The sequence below is a fragment of the Salvia hispanica genome, chromosome 6 (assembly GCF_029641045.1).
Source record: "Salvia hispanica isolate PSC_SH4W2 chromosome 6, Shi_PSC_v1, whole genome shotgun sequence".
In the NCBI taxonomy this organism is placed as follows: Eukaryota; Viridiplantae; Streptophyta; class Magnoliopsida; order Lamiales; family Lamiaceae; genus Salvia; species Salvia hispanica.
This window is the reverse complement of record NC_142697.1, coordinates 32,080,405-32,097,167: the sequence shown is the minus strand read 5'-3', so window position 1 is coordinate 32,097,167 and position 16,763 is coordinate 32,080,405. Positions and strand designations below refer to the sequence as shown.

The 16,763-nt window shown below is 35.5% G+C and overlaps 3 protein-coding genes across 3 annotated transcripts; 1 reads left to right on the top strand and 2 right to left on the bottom strand.

The window, feature by feature from the left end:
* Positions 1 to 732: 732 nt before the first annotated feature.
* LOC125206591 (UDP-galactose transporter 1-like) lies at positions 733 to 3,786 on the bottom strand. Its single transcript, XM_089060314.1, has 5 exons — positions 3,340 to 3,786; positions 2,409 to 2,658; positions 1,979 to 2,186; positions 1,239 to 1,470; positions 733 to 1,169 (listed from the first exon to the last, which is right to left on the bottom strand). Exons 1-5 carry the CDS (start codon positions 3,448 to 3,450, stop codon positions 948 to 950), a joined length of 1,023 nt encoding a protein of 340 aa, XP_088916440.1. The 5' UTR covers positions 3,451 to 3,786; the 3' UTR covers positions 733 to 947.
* A 4,001-nt stretch (positions 3,787 to 7,787) lies between these two features.
* LOC125205089 (uncharacterized) lies at positions 7,788 to 9,922 on the bottom strand. Its single transcript, XM_048103905.1, has 2 exons — positions 9,568 to 9,922; positions 7,788 to 8,153 (listed from the first exon to the last, which is right to left on the bottom strand). The coding sequence occupies exons 1-2, from the start codon at positions 9,866 to 9,868 to the stop codon at positions 8,101 to 8,103; spliced, it is 354 nt and encodes a 117-aa protein (XP_047959862.1). The 5' UTR covers positions 9,869 to 9,922; the 3' UTR covers positions 7,788 to 8,100.
* A 504-nt stretch (positions 9,923 to 10,426) lies between these two features.
* Positions 10,427 to 13,595, top strand: LOC125204559 (putative mediator of RNA polymerase II transcription subunit 19b). The gene is made up of 7 exons (XM_048103248.2): positions 10,427 to 10,586; positions 11,394 to 11,454; positions 12,045 to 12,331; positions 12,524 to 12,688; positions 13,008 to 13,067; positions 13,161 to 13,250; positions 13,402 to 13,595. Exons 2-6 carry the CDS (start codon positions 11,430 to 11,432, stop codon positions 13,209 to 13,211), a joined length of 588 nt encoding a protein of 195 aa, XP_047959205.1. The 5' UTR covers positions 10,427 to 10,586; positions 11,394 to 11,429; the 3' UTR covers positions 13,212 to 13,250; positions 13,402 to 13,595.
* Positions 13,596 to 16,763: the final 3,168 nt, after the last annotated feature.

Here is a 16,763-nt window from a genome sequence, read left to right as displayed (position 1 = left end):
AAAAGTACACACAAATCCCCTCACAATTATTGAGCCAACTCTCCCTAAATATGTCATCAATCTTATTGAAGGCAATGAATGGAAAGAAAAAAACTATTGAACAAAATCAGCAACTCGATCAACTAATTAAGGAAATAGCTATTTGGCCAAGAACTTTGTCTTCACAACCTACAACCCAGATGGTTAGAGCTAAGAGGAGATACATTGAAAGGAAACGCGAGAAGGGTCATGATACTATTTTCGAGCAGCACTTTGCCGAAGATCCAATCTATCCTCCAAATTTAATTATGTAATAGTAATAAATATTTTATGTAATAATATTATTATGAAAAAATTATATAATTAAATATATAATAGTGTGGTTTAGGTGGTCATTGATGAAAATAGGTGTGGTTGGTGATTGGATGAATATTCATGATGTAGAAGATGATGTGAAGGAAATAAAAATGTATTAAATATTAAAAAAAAATGGATGATTGGGTTAGGTGGTTGCAGATAAACATGGTCTAAACTATCATTCATTACTCATCATATTTTTATCGTAAATTAGAATTTTTAGACTATTAGTAACAGCTCGGAATTATTTTTAGAAGAGAATGTAAGTTGCTAGACAATCATTCACAACTCGAAATATTCTTATTTGGAATAGTATTATTCACGATTAAAACTACTCTTGGTTGACAATTAAGGATTTGGGTTGTCAATTTACAACTTTTGCAGAAATCAAAGATGTAAAGGCAGGACAAATAGGCTCTTCTCATTACCAAAAAACATGTAGGCTATTAGATTTGTGGTTCTCTTACATTAGCCTTCTCATACAAGAATGAACTTCATCGATCAGCATTGGTTAAAATGAATAAGGCTGTAATATATTTATATATATATATGTATGTATCATATGATCGGTTAAGAGGGGGCTGTAGCCTGTAAGGAAGCATGAGCAAGAGTCACACTTTGCTGTCCAGTTTGTCGCTGACCAACGGGAGCAGCTCCGTTTTGCTCCGTGGAGTGTGAGGCAAGGCGGGCGCTCCCGGGGTTTGGTTCGACAGCATCTGCCTCACGTACCCGTAGAAGGTGCACCCCACGAGCGTCACCCCACATCCAATGGCGTTCATGACGGAGATCGGATTCCGGAAGATGAGCCAAGAACACGTGAACGCAACTGCAACCTGACGTGACAAAGGGGAGTCGGATTTCAAGAATTAACGCGAGGATTTCAAATTTCGATCGATACGCACCTTGAGATTTCCAGCGACGTTGAAGGTCACAGCAGTGGTGGAGTGAATGACGTAAAAAATCGAGAAATTGAGGCAGAAGGCCAGTACTCCAGACCCGAAAATGATGACGAGGGATGAAAAGAGAGAGGGGCACGTGAGGAGCCAGTCCGTGACCCCTGGCCCTTCCAGCACCATGGCCGGTCCAGCCAATATCATAGTTGCGAAAGGAGCCATGTAGTAAACTGTGTTTATGCTGCAGTCGGCTCAAAAACATCAACTTATAATCAGTAGATATCAAACGGAACGAAGCTGTCAAAGCAAGACGTCAAAAGAATTTTCCTAAGACGTCGTGATTATATAAACGAGGAGTCCTTTGAACCGAATATTTTCCTAGAACAAATTCTTTCATCACAAATACTTAGCTCTCTCTTCCCTCCACAAAGTTATCAACAGCAGCGACACAAACTAAATAACTGTTGAAATGAATCTCAATACAGCCGAGAACGATGAGAAAAATATGTTTCTTGGGAGGGAATATGATGCACTAATTAGAAAGGAATACCCTTCTATAAAACACCAGTGAGAAAGTAAGGGAACTTATTCGAGAAACTATTACTTCAAGTCAAAATCAAACTTAGGAAAATGGACGTCGAGGAAGAATAAATCACGAATGCTATTATCTCTAATCTCTTTGTTGTTATTCTTGGTCAGAAACAGTTTATGATGGACATGTAGAGGTGAAGAAGGACTATGATTGTTACCTGTCAAATTTGTACCCGTGCAACAAAGACTCTGCAAGAATGGTTTTTGTGGATGTAGCAATGCAACCAAATAAAGCAGCGCAAAATCCTAGCATGTTAAAACTCAGCTCTGTGACTGACGAGAGTAGAATCCCTCCAACAATCGGAATCAGAGCAGCCCAAATTCGCCAGTCGAAGTGCTTTTTCCAGATTAGCCACTGCAAGATGACTTTCAAAAGCCAAAAAAGTTATTCAGCAATGCCACGCTAATTTTTCAAAAACCACCAGAATTTCATTCAATATAATCTACTCCATCAACGTTCATTCATGTAGGTAAACGGAAATTGTTCGCAAATCATTTGTATGTGACATCCCAGTTTTTCAAGATTGGCTTCTAGCTAACAGTTCTAGACATATCGAGATTGTGATTTGAATTTCATTCAACACTCACCTGTTGTTGCAGGGGTGAACGACTTGATCGTTTGCATGAAGGAAACAGGAATATAGCGAAGGCTCACGTTTCCCAAAACAATGTTTATGCAAAATATAAACGACATGGGAAAAATTCTCCTCCAGCGATCTTCTGGATCAACATGAATAAGAGGCTTAAGTTTCAGCACTTTAATAACCAAGTATGCACCAATTGCCGAAGCAATGAAATGAATACACGATACTGTTAACGGAAACTTGAACTCCAGCTTCTGCAAAGATAAAGGCAGTTAATTTTGCAAGCAACAACATATGAACAAACAACATAGTAAAAAATTCAGCAAATTGACACACCAATCAATATCCAGAATACACACAATTACACTCTACAAACATACACATATAAAAATGAATACGGCATGTAACTAGACTGACGAAAAGTCATCCACATACGATGCATTTCAACAGGGATTTGAGCATAAATTCTCTATGCTGACACTCACACAATGCAATCTAGATACATGTTATTAACATTGAAACAAATAGGCAACCACTACATATTGCACATTCAAATTATGCAACCACATATATGTACAGATGCACATTTATACTAGGCTATTACTAGCAACACTGATATATAGATATATAAACACCCCTATATCCACCAGGCCAAAAAATTCCAACTTTGAAGCTAAAAGGTTCAAACTTCACAGAGCACAAATGCTTCAAAATAAGAGAAAAAAAGGAAGCATTGCAATCAGTATGCACTATTCAAGATACCAAACACACATAATTCTGAGTTTAATCAGCATCACAAGTCTAAAAATGTACCAATTCATTCCACCATTTAGAGTAACTTCCATTCAAAATATTGGAAGAGTGAACACAAAATATTAACATCACAGCAAAAAAACCTCAAGAAATCAAACAACACATCTAAACTCATCACAAACCTGAAAGATCCATTTGTTCATGATGATAACAGTGACATTGAAGCCCCACCATTGAACAATAGCCAGTATAGATCGAATTACACTCCACTGGCACAACCTGCTCTCCTCCATGATATGATCGAATAAAAATTCGATCTTTATCCCGAAAAGATATTCAAAATTCAAGACAAAGAGGCCCAAGAAGCTGAAAACGGAAACCCCAGAATGAAATTCAGTGAGAAAGAATTGAATTTGAGTAGCGGCGCAAGGCTCAATGCAGCCTGCCGGAATTATGCCATTATAAATTCCGAGGAAAAAGGGGAGCTTTTTATGTGTTTGTTTGATAATTTTGCTACCAAAATTTGATTTTGAGAAGGAATTTGAGACGTCTTTGAATGGAATCCATGGAAAATGGACCCCTCTCTCTGTACTTGTAATGGCTTCACACAAATTGTGTTTATGGGAATTCCAACTGTTACGTATTTTTCACAATACTATTAGTTTTATTTAGTTTGTTTGTTTTTTAAAGCAAAGTGCAGTAATTAATTACTACAAAAACTCGATTTAATTACTACTCCTACTATTATTAGGTGGCCAGAATTGAGCTGGCTATTTATTTTCCAAGGTCTTTTGGCTATTTTGAATTTTCCTTTTTAGGGGACGTCAGAATGGAAAATAGATAAAAGTATAATATTCTATTTATATTTGATATACAAATTTTAAGAAATACTACTATTAATAGTAAAAATTTGATAAATATGAATCATATTTTTACAGTAGTTTATTAATAAAATAGGAAAATATTAATTGAAAAAATTGACGAAATATGAATCATATTTTTAGTAGTTTAATATACTAATAAAAACGAATATAATAATTTTATGTAGGGTGAGATTCACTAGTAATTTTTAAATTTAATTAAATGTAGCTTAATCAGTTAATCATAGTAGATAAATAGATGGATGCATTAGCGTGTATGTTAGGGAAATGATAAAATTCACTTTATTGATGTGTTAATGATGAGATGGATACTATTCATTAATAGGAATTGGAATAGCAATTAATTTAGTTAATAAATGAATGATAACACAAAAGTAACGCAATAACAAAATGGATGCATTGAATACTTATTTCCAATTTTACCATTTTGGTGGAGGCCGAATTTGGTCTGACTTTTTTATAATTAAATTTGGTCATATTTTATGCGAATAGTATTTTTTAAACAAATCTTTTTTTGGTAATGACTATTCAAGTTTTTCTGTGAGTAGATCAGTTGCTCTATTTCAGGTCAGAAATCTCCCACTTATAATTGTACAAAATTGTTGCTATTTCTTCTCCCGGAAAATAAATGTATTAATTAATTGGATGGATTTCAGATAACATTAATTAGACACCGATAACCGAAAACATAATCAATTTTCATAATAATTTTACGTAAATAAATAAATTTGGTACCAAATCAGCCTAAGCCCCACATATGAAATAAAATGGCCTATATTATTATTATTATTATTATTATTATTATTATTATTATTATTATTATTATTATTATTATTAAATCAATTGGATAGAAAGAGTAATATATTAATAATTAATTACTATAGAGAAATATAGTTTTGATCGTAGCAAATTGGCAATACCTTTTGAGGTGAGTATTGAATATTTTTCGAATACAAAATAGGTGCATCAAAATAAATAATACAATACTACTGTAAGTCAAGACTTGGGCGAATTACAAATACTAGCAATATATTTATCGTACATCTTCGTGTGTTCCTATTTTCCTGAAAAACAGCATTGATATAAGGTGTCAAAAATGGCATCGCCATAGCTTGTCATGTGCATATAAAGATTGTTTAGGGGGAACTTTATTATACTACTCTTATAATTTATGTGTATTATATCGAGATGATCGATTACAATTTTTGTCCCTATACGTGAAAAGAGATTAACCATTCCATAAGGGGATTATCGATTTTCAAGATTGTATCCCAGATTAAATATGTAGTGTATTTGGTTCATAGGATTAAATTCAACAATTCAGTCTTAGATGGATAATCATAAGATAATTAATCATAACTAACCCATTATAACTAAAATAATCTCATAAACCAATCCTAAATTGTATATTGGTATTAATTTATCTAGGAAACCGAATACTACCAATATTATAGATATATATTTAGTTCCTATATAAGTTTTGTTTATGACAAACAATGCACATATTATTACCATAGGCATATACATAGTACCTCCATCTAAAAAAATCTTCATCAATCGCATGAGTTTTAATACAAATTTGTAAAATAAAAGAGATAGTAAAAGATAAAGAAATAGTTGAAACGTTGATGTGTCTCATCTTATTAAATAGAAAAATCTTACTATAAATTGATAGAAACTAATCTGTACAAAATAATAAAAATGACTACATGAACGAATGTATTACGGAGTACTATATGTTAATTCAACATTCATACAAAATATATATAATGAGTTAAGAGAAAATAAAGTATTAAAAAGGGTAAATATTTTTTATTATTAAAAATGAAATGACTAACATATAGTAGCACGACTGAAAAACTACTACCTCCGTCCCAAGGAAGATGACCCATTTCTTGGGCGACATGAGATTTTATGCAGTTATATTTTGTGTGTTAAGAGGAGAGAGTATAATAAGAGAGAGGGAATAAAGTAGAGATAAATGTGTTTCCATTTTCAGTAATGGGTCATTTTAGTTGGGATAAACAAAAAAAAATAGTGGGTCATCTTCAATGAGACGGAGGGAGTACTACTTATACTTATAATATATAATAGGAGACAAAATAAAGAATTCCAACCTTCCAATGCCCCACAAAAAGTACAATGAATATTCATGGAAGATGCTTGGATACTTCCAAATAACAAATTCACGTTACTAGGGCCAAATAGAATTAAACAAAATCAAAATTCTTGTGCTCCATTCTACACACTGGAAGACAAACACTACAAGAGAGCAATGCCAAAATTCTTGAAATCTCTTATTCCATTTAATAAAATTCAAGGGAAACAAAAAAAATTGTTTAGTTGATAAAATAATTTTCTCTTTTAACCAATAAATAAGAGATTCGAGCCAATGCAAAAACGAGTTAAATAAAAAATAATGACTACATCCATCCAAAAAAAAATCAGTCATTATCTTTTCCATTTTGATTTGTCCAAAATTAGTTCATTTATACCATTAGGCATTAAGACGCATCACTAAACACTACACACTACTAATGGCGTGAATTCCACTTTTAACTAATATTCCTTCAATCATTTTTCTCTTTTTCTCTCTTACTTAATATTTTCGCATTAAAACTCGTGTCATCCTTCCTCTATGAAACTATTTTTAGGACACAAAAAGTGTATTAATCATCTTTAAAAGAGCAACATGCTTCTCATGCTTGTAACTAACTTGTAGCCTTTTCTGAGGCCCAGTAACTAAGTAGTTCTTCCTTTGTCCGTCATTAATAATTCCATTTGGGCAAAACACGAGTTTTAAGAAATACTCCATCAAGGAGCGTGAATGAAAAAAGTTAATTGAATGTGATACTTAGTTACAAAAACTAAGTATCACGTGAGACATGTAATGACGAATATCCCGAAATTGCAAAATGAAACATTTAATGACGAATGAGAGTGTACATAACAACAAACACCTGTATAATTTCCCTTTGGAAAAGTGCCAAACATCATAGTTAGTAGCATGCGTGCATAGTATGCAAAGGTGGCCAATTTAAGAGATGATGTAAAAGTCACATAAGTAAAAGGGGTGGTTTTTGGTGAAGCAGCAAGCAAAGGTTCACACACTTAAGGAAATAAATAAATTATTTCACTACATTATAAAAAGGGTGGTGCACATGTAGCTAAGATATTAATGAGCCAAGCATGTAAGAGAATCAATTCTAACAAACTTGCTGTGACAATTCAATAAAGGCAAACAATGGAAACACTGCACATGGTCAGGATTCAAAGCTTCTTCCAAAATAAGATTTGCTATCAGTTTTTCATCAACAAAAGATTACTATTATTTCAGATCAAAATTCACCTCTAAACAGCAAGTACAGTAACTGAAATGACCACTGTTTCTCGCCTTACTGCCTAAACATAAAAATCAAATATCTATGAGTATGAAGCCAGCATGATACGCGAATTTTGTCATATAATTCCACTATGCACCTAGAAACAAACCTATCACATCAATAATAGATGTCAACAGAGTACGCCGATGCCCAGGAAGAAAGTAAACCAGGGAAGTGGACAAGTACCAGACCTTAGACGCAGTCAAATTCAAAGCATTGTTAATTGTGCTCCTAAGTTGGTGAGAAAGCAACTCAGAGTGGGCAAACTTCACAATCTAGTATTAAATTGATTCTATAAGCCCAGTCCACTAAAAAATGTTGGTAGATAGGCCCATCCAAGCATATACTGAGCAATCAAGCTTAATCTGTAGCAATTTCAATATTTCATACTTTTCTCTTTCCCATAATTTGAGGCCTCAGTAGATTGGTCACTCAACAAGACAGTTGATAAATGTGCAACATGCTTCTCAAGTGTTTTGTGAAATGACAATTATGACATAACCATATAACATCTAACAACTGTGGACATACAAGAAGTTGGTAATGTCACGAGGCAGATTATTGGAGTAGAACACAGGGCAGGATACTTGCAAACTTTTTCTAGTTTCATTCTGGTACCAGTTGATGCTACTTACCACAAAATGCTGGCATTTTTCTCACATCTGGATCCGATGACCTTCTACATAATGAGTCTTTCCTTGGAAGGGTTTCCTTCTTGCGCAGTGTCTCCAGCTGCAATCAAAGAACGAGGTGCATGACTATGAGAGTTTGCATACAAGACCAAGAATACTTCAAAACCATAGTGTAAGAGACATAATGCACTTTTTCCTATCACTCTTTAGTAATTTTAGGACATCATGGCCTCAAAATTAAATTTCAAAAAATAGAAAATTGCTATTGTTCTTTCAAGAATATAACTGAAAGAAAAAAAGCAAGGATATCTCTTGTAGCATAACTTTCTATAATTCCATAATCATACAAGAAGTTTCTTAGGCCAGATTGGGAGTAGAACATGGAGTTTGGTGCAATTAATATGACAAACCAGCCAAACCTTAATGGCCAGTTCGAAAAAGTGAACTAACATCTGAAACCATCTCAAGAGAAACCAGATATTGCATTTGCTATACATTAATGACTGGTGGGCAGAGACTGCCACATACTAATAAGTAATAATACTATACAGGATCACATTCTCTTCTTAACTATGATTAGTACTTTACTATGCATAAAAAAGATGTAAACACATAGAATCAACGGAAGCAAATTATGTTTTTCTTTTCTAATGGTCAGGAAGTAGTTACTTGAACAGCACACATTTTTTTAAAAATTTCCATTTAAACTGATTATATTCTGGAATTCTAGTTTGAGGGCCTTTTGTGTGCCAAAAAGACATAACTGATAACTACGCAACTACCTCGGACACGACTCCGATCACAATAGCCTCCATTTGTTTAAATCAAACTATGAACCTACAAGCACATAACTTTATTTTGTTTAACACATCAATGAGGTTTCAGCTACTCTCTGGACTAGTTTGATCACCGAAGCTAGAAATGCGCATGGAAAACAAATTTCTGCTTAATTCTTCCTCTCTTTTACTAAAGCTACCCAAAACTTAATTGCTGTCCAACTTCAGCTGTCAATTTTTTACAAGAATTTTCTACTGTACTTGGTGACCGGCCCCTTCTCATGCTTGGAAGTGTTTAATCCTACCAAATCAGTGTCTACTTCTACTAAACCATTACCATTGATCTTCGTTGCGGACTGACTAATTGACTATTCTCTTCCCCGACTGAAACACCACTTGTAATACTATTTCCCCCTCGCTGAGAGACAAATTATCGATTGTTTATTGCTTAACACAAAACTGAAAGATACATTTGGTTTACATTAAAACTTTCGTCACTCAACATGATTTTGAAATAGCAATCATAGTAACACAAACTTCCCCTAATTCAAAGAATCTGTTTCGCAATTACCATATGCTATCAAATATCAAATTACATACATATGAAACGAATCATCAACAATTGAGCTTGAATAAACAAAATCAAAATAATGCTCAAGGTACAATAAACCTCCAATTGCGCAACTCACAACACATCGATGCAGCACCAGGCGAAAAAAAAGCGGAGAGTGAAATTACCAGATACGGCGACAGGAGCAACAACATCGCCGTAGATAGCCTGCAGAGTGGAGAGTGGGACGAGAGCCTTCTCCGGATCAGCCTTTGCCTCGGCGTATAGCGTCTGCTTCCATTCCCAAATCGTATTCTTCATCTGACTGTTTGTTTTCACCAACGCCTCGTTCTCCGCCTCGAGCGCCCGGACCGTCTGCGTCTGCTCCCACGACCGCGCCGCCAGAGCGCAGAACACGGCTCCCATAAACGTGTTCACGACGGCGTCGCTGCTGGCCGCCCGATTCAGCGCTCCGATTACTCGATCCATTTCTCTCCGGCGAGGGTTTTGCCTCTTTGCTAAAACCTCTAGCTGATTTATTTCTCTCGGGCCGAGTCCATTAGGCTTTTCAACATTAATTACGGGCCGGGCCCGATTTCCATCGGGCTTCCATATATCGGCCCAACACCGAGGAGCCTATTATTATTGGCGCGAAGGTTTGCAACGAAAATGAAACATTGAAACGCTGTAAAAGCTAAATTAAATTAATATTTTGATATGATTAAAACGAAATTCCAATAACTACCTTTAAATTTTTCTCCTAATATTATTTTCAGTTTTCGGTAATTTTGTAAATTGTATTTTATTTAAATCACTATAATATCCTACCTTCATTTTAATCATATAGATTTAATTGGATTTGTTAAAAGAATTGAGAATGTAATTGCCTCATTGGTAAGGAAAAATATGAAACTTTCTATAATGCCTAAATTTTTTATGATGAATTAATGCTTGAGAGTTAAATAAAAATACATAAGATTTAAAAGTTAATTAGAAAAGTGAATTAAGCTACTATTATAATTGTGGGTGAGGAAAAATTATTATTAAAACATTCTGTATCACAACCCTTTACAGATCCAACCAAATATTGGGAGAGTTTATTCTCAAACAATCGTTTGATTCGCAAAACCTAAAATCGGTTAAATAAGTGAGAGAATCTGATTTGACGCAATCGAATTCACAGAAAATCCGAGGCGAACATTCTGCTGTGAGTTTTTCGTTTCGTTTCAAAATTTCCTTGTTGGTTTTATCTAAAATTATCAGTTTTCTGGAATTTTCAATGTATTTCTGAACTTCAATTGACTGTTATTCGTGATTTAATGCATGAATTTTTTCCCATCGCTATCGTAGTTCAATTATGCTGTGAATGTGGAAAGGTTTCTTTGGGTGGTTTCATTGAATTTCGTGGTTGGTTAATTCATGTAGTTGTATTATCATAAATTCATAACACGGATAATCTATCGCGTTTCTGTTCCTTTGCTGAATGCAATTGGTGGCTTGGCTAATGTTTTTGATACATCAATTGGCAAAGTTCACAAACAGGTTAATTACTAAGCACATGAAAGCCTAAATTTGCTGAAATTGTCTTAGGGATTCTGTCATGATGTTGCACCTTTTAAAGAAAAAGAAAATGTTGAGAAGGTTATACTTGTATTTGGGCGAATGCTGTTAGAAATCGTGAAAATATAGCCTATTGTATGATGAAGTGCGAGTTTGTAAAGTTAAGATAGCTAGCCTAGTGATCTAAAACAGGTTCATATAGTCGATGCAAATACTCATGATATTTGGGTGTTTTGTTGTAATTGCTAATCACCCTTTGCAAAAGTTGCAGTTTGGAGCAAGTTTAGTTCATGCTGAAAATTTTTAGGATGGGAATTTATTGGTTGGATATGTGGTTTGGCAGTTAGAGGGTAGGATGTACTGTGAAGTTTCTTGTATGGTTCATCTATGTTCTGTAGATAAGGGTTTAGCTTGCTGTTGATTAATCGTTTGTGTCGTTGCTTTAACGTACCAGGGGTTAGTGCGCTCTTGTTGCCTCACAGCTGATAAAATGGATGGTAATAGGTTTGGAAAAGGTATGAAAATTGCTTATAATGATGAGAGTTTGTTATTACTTTTTGGTATTGCACCATGGCTCATTTTGAGCTTGTTTTCCCTTCTCTAATTCATTTCACATGGACATAAACGAAATTTCTATTGACAAATAGAAAGCATATGCTGAAGATGCATAATAACCGCTTCCTAGAGCTAGCCTTTTAACTCTTTGTAATAGTTTGAACATTATTGTGGAGTTTCATTAGGTTCCATTTGACTTTAATGGGCCATGTCTTTTTAGACATAATGAAAAAGCCTAGAGAATATGTGGAGTTACCAAACAAGTTCAGGTTCCTCTTAATTTTATTATTCAAGGAACAGATGGCGATTAATTTAATCTAAGTTTCTGATAGTCTGAGATGTAATGACTTCCCATTTCAAGACTGGTATGCCGCATTTCAGAGCCACAAATCTGTAACATTTAAGTCTGGTCTTGTGAGCGAAAGGAATTCAATCTTTTTAGATGTTTCCCTTATCAATTATCTCAATTGCATTTCCAACATTATCAGCTTATGATTCAATTAACATTCTAAAGTAAATACTAACCAACTTGGCACTCTTGCGAAAGTAGGGCCAAGAGAACTTACAGGTGCTCGAGATCTTATAAGTCACTTCAAGTTGTTACCTCATCATGACTTTTTCTGCAAGAATCCACGTCCTGTGTCAGTACTGGACACACACTACCTCTCCAACGTTGTTGGTGACACAGAGATCAGGAAAGGGGAAGGGATGCAATTGGATCAGCTTGTTCAGACTACATTTTCAAGACATAGTTCTGCATGTATAAAGCCATTTAACTTAGATTTACTTGGAGAAGCCTTCCACCTTCAGGAATCAGCACCTGTCAACTTGTCTTCTGTAAGAAATTCATCAAGTAGTTCTTTGATATTTTGCACGTTTTTCTTGAAATTCCCATTACAGTCATTTGTTTGTTCTATTACGACTTTCCAAACTTAGGGCTCAGCTTGAGTTTCTCTATATCTAGAATCATAGCTTAACTTTGATAAATTTTTAGCTAAAATTAGTGATAACAACCATGCTGTTTTTTAGGCCGAGAAGGGAATCCCCACGATTGCTGTAAAATCCAAAACTGAGTCCAAAGTGAAGGACAAGCACAGAAAGCACAAGGACAAACACAAGGAGAAAGATAAAGACCGTAAGAAGCACAAAAGAAGTAAAGAGGAGAAGGAGAAAAAGCGAGAGAAACGCGAAAAGGTTTTTAACTAATGCCACTCCTGCTGCTTTTCTTTGGTAAAAAGTGTAACCCAATCTAACAGTTTATAGATTTACAAGCTAGTCGAATGACTTTCAACTCTTGCTTGCTTTGCACCACCATTCTGTTAAGTGAAGCACGATGTCCTTGAATTCTCCCCTTTTCTTTCATTTACTAATTGAGAAGTGTGAGAGGAAACAGAGATGTCTTATAAGTGGTTACAATCAGTCTTGTCCGAACTGTAATTTGTTTCACTTTTATACCAATCTCAAAGTTTTTCATAAATTGACTCTGATATGTAAATCATGATGGTGAGTTCAGAGAAAGAAGCGAGATGGAGATGATGATACCAGTGGAGTTAAGAAGCACAAGAAAAGTAAGGTAACATGGAGAAGAACAATATTGGTTATAGCTCCTTGATCTTTTTTTTCACCAATGCCTCTTTCTGTTCTCACTTGTTTGAATTATATGCAGCATAAGAGCTCAAAGATTGACGAGGTGGGGGCAAAATGGTTTCCAGCATAAAGGGCTGTCAATAACCTCTCCATGTCTGTACGTTCTGAGGTACAGCTACGAACTTTGCAAAACATTCTATGTTCTCCATTTTCACGGTATTCTATATCTGAGGCTTGAGCTAACTGAAAACCTAGATCTTACACAAATTCGCACAAGGTTTTGTCATTTTGGTGTTACCTGATTGTCTTCCTCGATGCAGAATATCAAGAAAGGTGAATCGTTGTATGAATTTCTTTCAAGAAGATGTCAATTGCTACGAATGATATATATGCACACGCTGGTGAGTGTTGACAACTCATGATGCCTTTCAGTCGAACGTATGAATATCTGCTCGATACAACTACAGTTCTTTGTCACCATTGCTTTTGGAATTAACTTCCAGATTAGTAGTCATTTTCAGTATTATACTAGTATATCTTACAGATGAATGACTTGAATTAGACTTGGCTAAATTTGATTTCCATCTAATTTATCCCATGCTTTAAAAAATTTCATTTCTTGCCCATCTTTAGCAGCTGCAGCGATGATTAATTTATAAAATACTCCTACTCTATTCATTCGGATTAAATGTCACATATTGATTCAACATAAGTTTTCAAAATACTAGTACTATAAAATAATGTGTGGTAAAAAGTTAGTGAAATAATATTTTATGAGTAATAAAATGCGAGTGAAATGAGATAATAGAAGATATGCTTCATTAATTAAAAATAATAAAAATGAAATAAGGCATTTAAAGATGGAAGTAAATTGACACTATATATTTTTTATATAACAAATATTACATTGGTCTTATATACTATATTAAATGAATAATAATTCAATTGTTAAAGTCTATTTTGGTAATCTTAATTTATTTTTCTATTTACAAAAATTGAAGTAACCTATCACGCTATCAATAATTTGACAATGTCTAATAGTACATCATAAGTTACATTACATGTCGTCTTAGTCATGAGATTGATATTAGTGTAGCCAAGTAAATCAAAAATTTAGGGCATCCACAATGGGCAGACTAAGTCTCGCCCTATGTACCGCCACGTTAGCATTTTATCCTCCGCCTCTTCCACCTGCAATGGGGCGGACTATAGCCCGCCCTAAGCCCCGCCCTAAGCATTTTACTTCTATTTTGTATTTATATAATTTATGCAAATATATCAAGCAAAATAAATAAATAAAAACAACACAATTAAGACAAATCCTACATTTACTTAATTAAAAAAAAAAAGTTACAAAATAAGAAATTAAAAAAAAAGTGCACTACATATAAAAAAACCCCGGCTAGTCTAGAGTAGTCCCAACATGCGGTTGTGGCCATCGATCATCCGCTGGATGCCTTCGATTTGAGCCGGGTTGGTCGCATGCATCAGGGCGTTGTGCGCGTCCAACAACGTCCTGTAGTCGGAGAAGGCCACCAAATCCGTGTAGGCATGTGACGCAGCCGAAGTCGACCTCGGGGTCAGGCTTGGGGCCTGGTCAGGCGGCGCCGCAGCGGAGGAGGTCGCCTTGGCCTTGGCCTTGGCAGCCTTGATGCCAAGGGGACGCCGGGACATCGGTGTGCCGGAACTCTTATCCTCAAACATCGGATTGTTGAGGTCCATTGGAGATGCGCCACTTTCGCTGCTTGTATAATCAGTGAAGGTGCGCTTTGACGCCCTCTTCTTCGCCGCCGTTGATTGGGGAATCACACCACCAACTAACTTCTGCTTCTCCTTCAAGAGCGCCCAGGATTGGTAGTGCTTGAACTCGCCGTACAATGACATGTAAGATTGGATTGCTTTGTCGCGCACATCCGTGAGACTCTCGTCGCTGCTCTGCTCCCTCTCGCACTTGTCGTACTCCCCCACGAACAGATTGACCTGCTTCTTTATTTGATTCCAGTGCTTGCGGAGCGACTCCCTTTGGCGCTTGTAGGCGGTCGACGGCTTAGCCTCGTTGTATTTTTCGGCGATGCGCTCCCGATACGCAGTAACCTTCTGGTTGTTGGCGAACACCGGATCCTCTGAAACATCAATCCAACATCTCGTCAAGACGATGGATTCTTCCGGGCTGTAGTTCGTTCTTCCCGGGGCGAACTCTTCACACACCGCCGTTTGCGGCAACTTCTGGGCTCATGCCTTGGTCTGCTTCTTCTTGGTAGCGGAGCCTGACGCGGCGGCAGAGGCGGAGGGATCGGCGGCGGCGGCGGTCGGCCGCGAGCTACTGCGGCGGCGGGTGTGCGGTTAGGAGAAGGCTCCATGTCTGACAGTCCGTACGAGTCCGTGCTGAAGTCGGGATCGTACTGGGCGTTGGTGTCGAATGGTCGGTATTCATTAGGTTCTGTACCCGACCATCGTGCACCACCGAACATCGGACTATTCGGACTTGGATAATCTCCGGGATTCATTTTGTTTAATGTAGAAAATGTAGTGTGAATTTGAGAGTGAAAGGAGTGAAAAATGAAGTGAAAAGTGAAAGGTATATATAGGTTTTGAAAATTAAATAAAATTAAATTAAAAACTGAAAACGCGTCGCCATCGTCCATCACATCGTCCGCGATGCCACAGTGGCGGGCCTTGCAACGGACGATGAGCATCGTCCGCGCTTCGTCCGCGGACGATCGATCGGGCGCGGACGATAGTTAAACCATCGTCCGCGATGCCAAAGTGGCGGATGATGCGACGAACGATGCATCGTCCATCGCATCGTCCGCCCTATTGTGAATGTTCTTAGGTGTGATTTGGTGAACAAATACCTAATTGAAAAAAATCAAGAGGTCATTTTCTATTTGCCATTCTTGCTAATTACACGACAAAAACACCATCGGACTCTAAATGTTACGTGAAAGTTATATTGGCATTATTTATTTTATTTCATACTACATGTTTAGATTATTTTTAATATACTAAAACATATTATTAATGTTATTATTTTTATAAATTGTGAAAATAAAAGCTTGATATCTCTATAATTTTAAATTAAATAAAATAAATAATAATTTAAAATTATTTGTTATATAATTAGTAAATTAATCATGTTAATCCTATGTATTAAAATTGAATTAAATTTCTAAAACGAATCAAATAATGCTAAACATAGACTATATGAGAACACCTTACACGTAAACGAATGATAGCCACATAAAATTAAACGATACAATGATAATTGCTAACTAATTAGCGATCTCAAACTAAGATTAAATCTTAGCCATTAGATTAGAAGATCTAGTGGTTGAAATAATATCACATGGATTATATTTTTAATTAAGAAAATTAATAAAAAAAATTAGAGGATATTAATGTCATTTTTTCTCATTAAAATAATCTTAAAACTTTAAATTTATGTAACTCTCTCGATTTAAATTATTTTTTCGCAAAAAAATTTATCAAATTAAAGATAATTTTATAAGGATTCTAACGAGATCTCAATTGCATATGTTCCGACGATGTTCGGATGATGAAATTTGATATTTTTTATTTTAGTTTTCGTAAATGTTGATAACCAGATTTTTATCAACAAATACATCAAAAATCTTAATAAAACCATGTAAAAATCTCAATAAATGTGTGTTGATATTCTTAT

Excerpts from the sequence above, each read along its gene's own strand:
- LOC125204559 (XM_048103248.2), top strand. The coding sequence starts at position 11,430 with ATGGATGGTAATAGGTTTGGAAAAG. Across the intron at positions 12,689-13,007 it reads AGCGAGAGAAACGCGAAAAG|AGAAAGAAGCGAGATGGAGA; the intron begins GTTTTTAACTAA and ends TGGTGAGTTCAG. Across the intron at positions 13,068-13,160 it reads AGAAGCACAAGAAAAGTAAG|CATAAGAGCTCAAAGATTGA; the intron begins GTAACATGGAGA and ends AATTATATGCAG.
- LOC125206591 (XM_089060314.1), bottom strand. The coding sequence starts at position 3,450 with ATGGAGGAGAGCAGGTTGTGCCAGTGGAGTGTAATTCGATCTATACTG. Across the intron at positions 1,471-1,978 it reads CACGGGTACAAATTTGACAG|CATAAACACAGTTTACTACA; the intron begins GTAACAATCATA and ends AGCCGACTGCAG. Across the intron at positions 1,170-1,238 it reads ACGTCGCTGGAAATCTCAAG|GTTGCAGTTGCGTTCACGTG; the intron begins GTGCGTATCGAT and ends TTGTCACGTCAG.
- LOC125205089 (XM_048103905.1), bottom strand. The coding sequence starts at position 9,868 with ATGGATCGAGTAATCGGAGCGCTGAATCGGGCGGCCAGCAGCGACGCC. Across the intron at positions 8,154-9,567 it reads TGCTCCTGTCGCCGTATCTG|CTGGAGACACTGCGCAAGAA; the intron begins GTAATTTCACTC and ends CTTTGATTGCAG.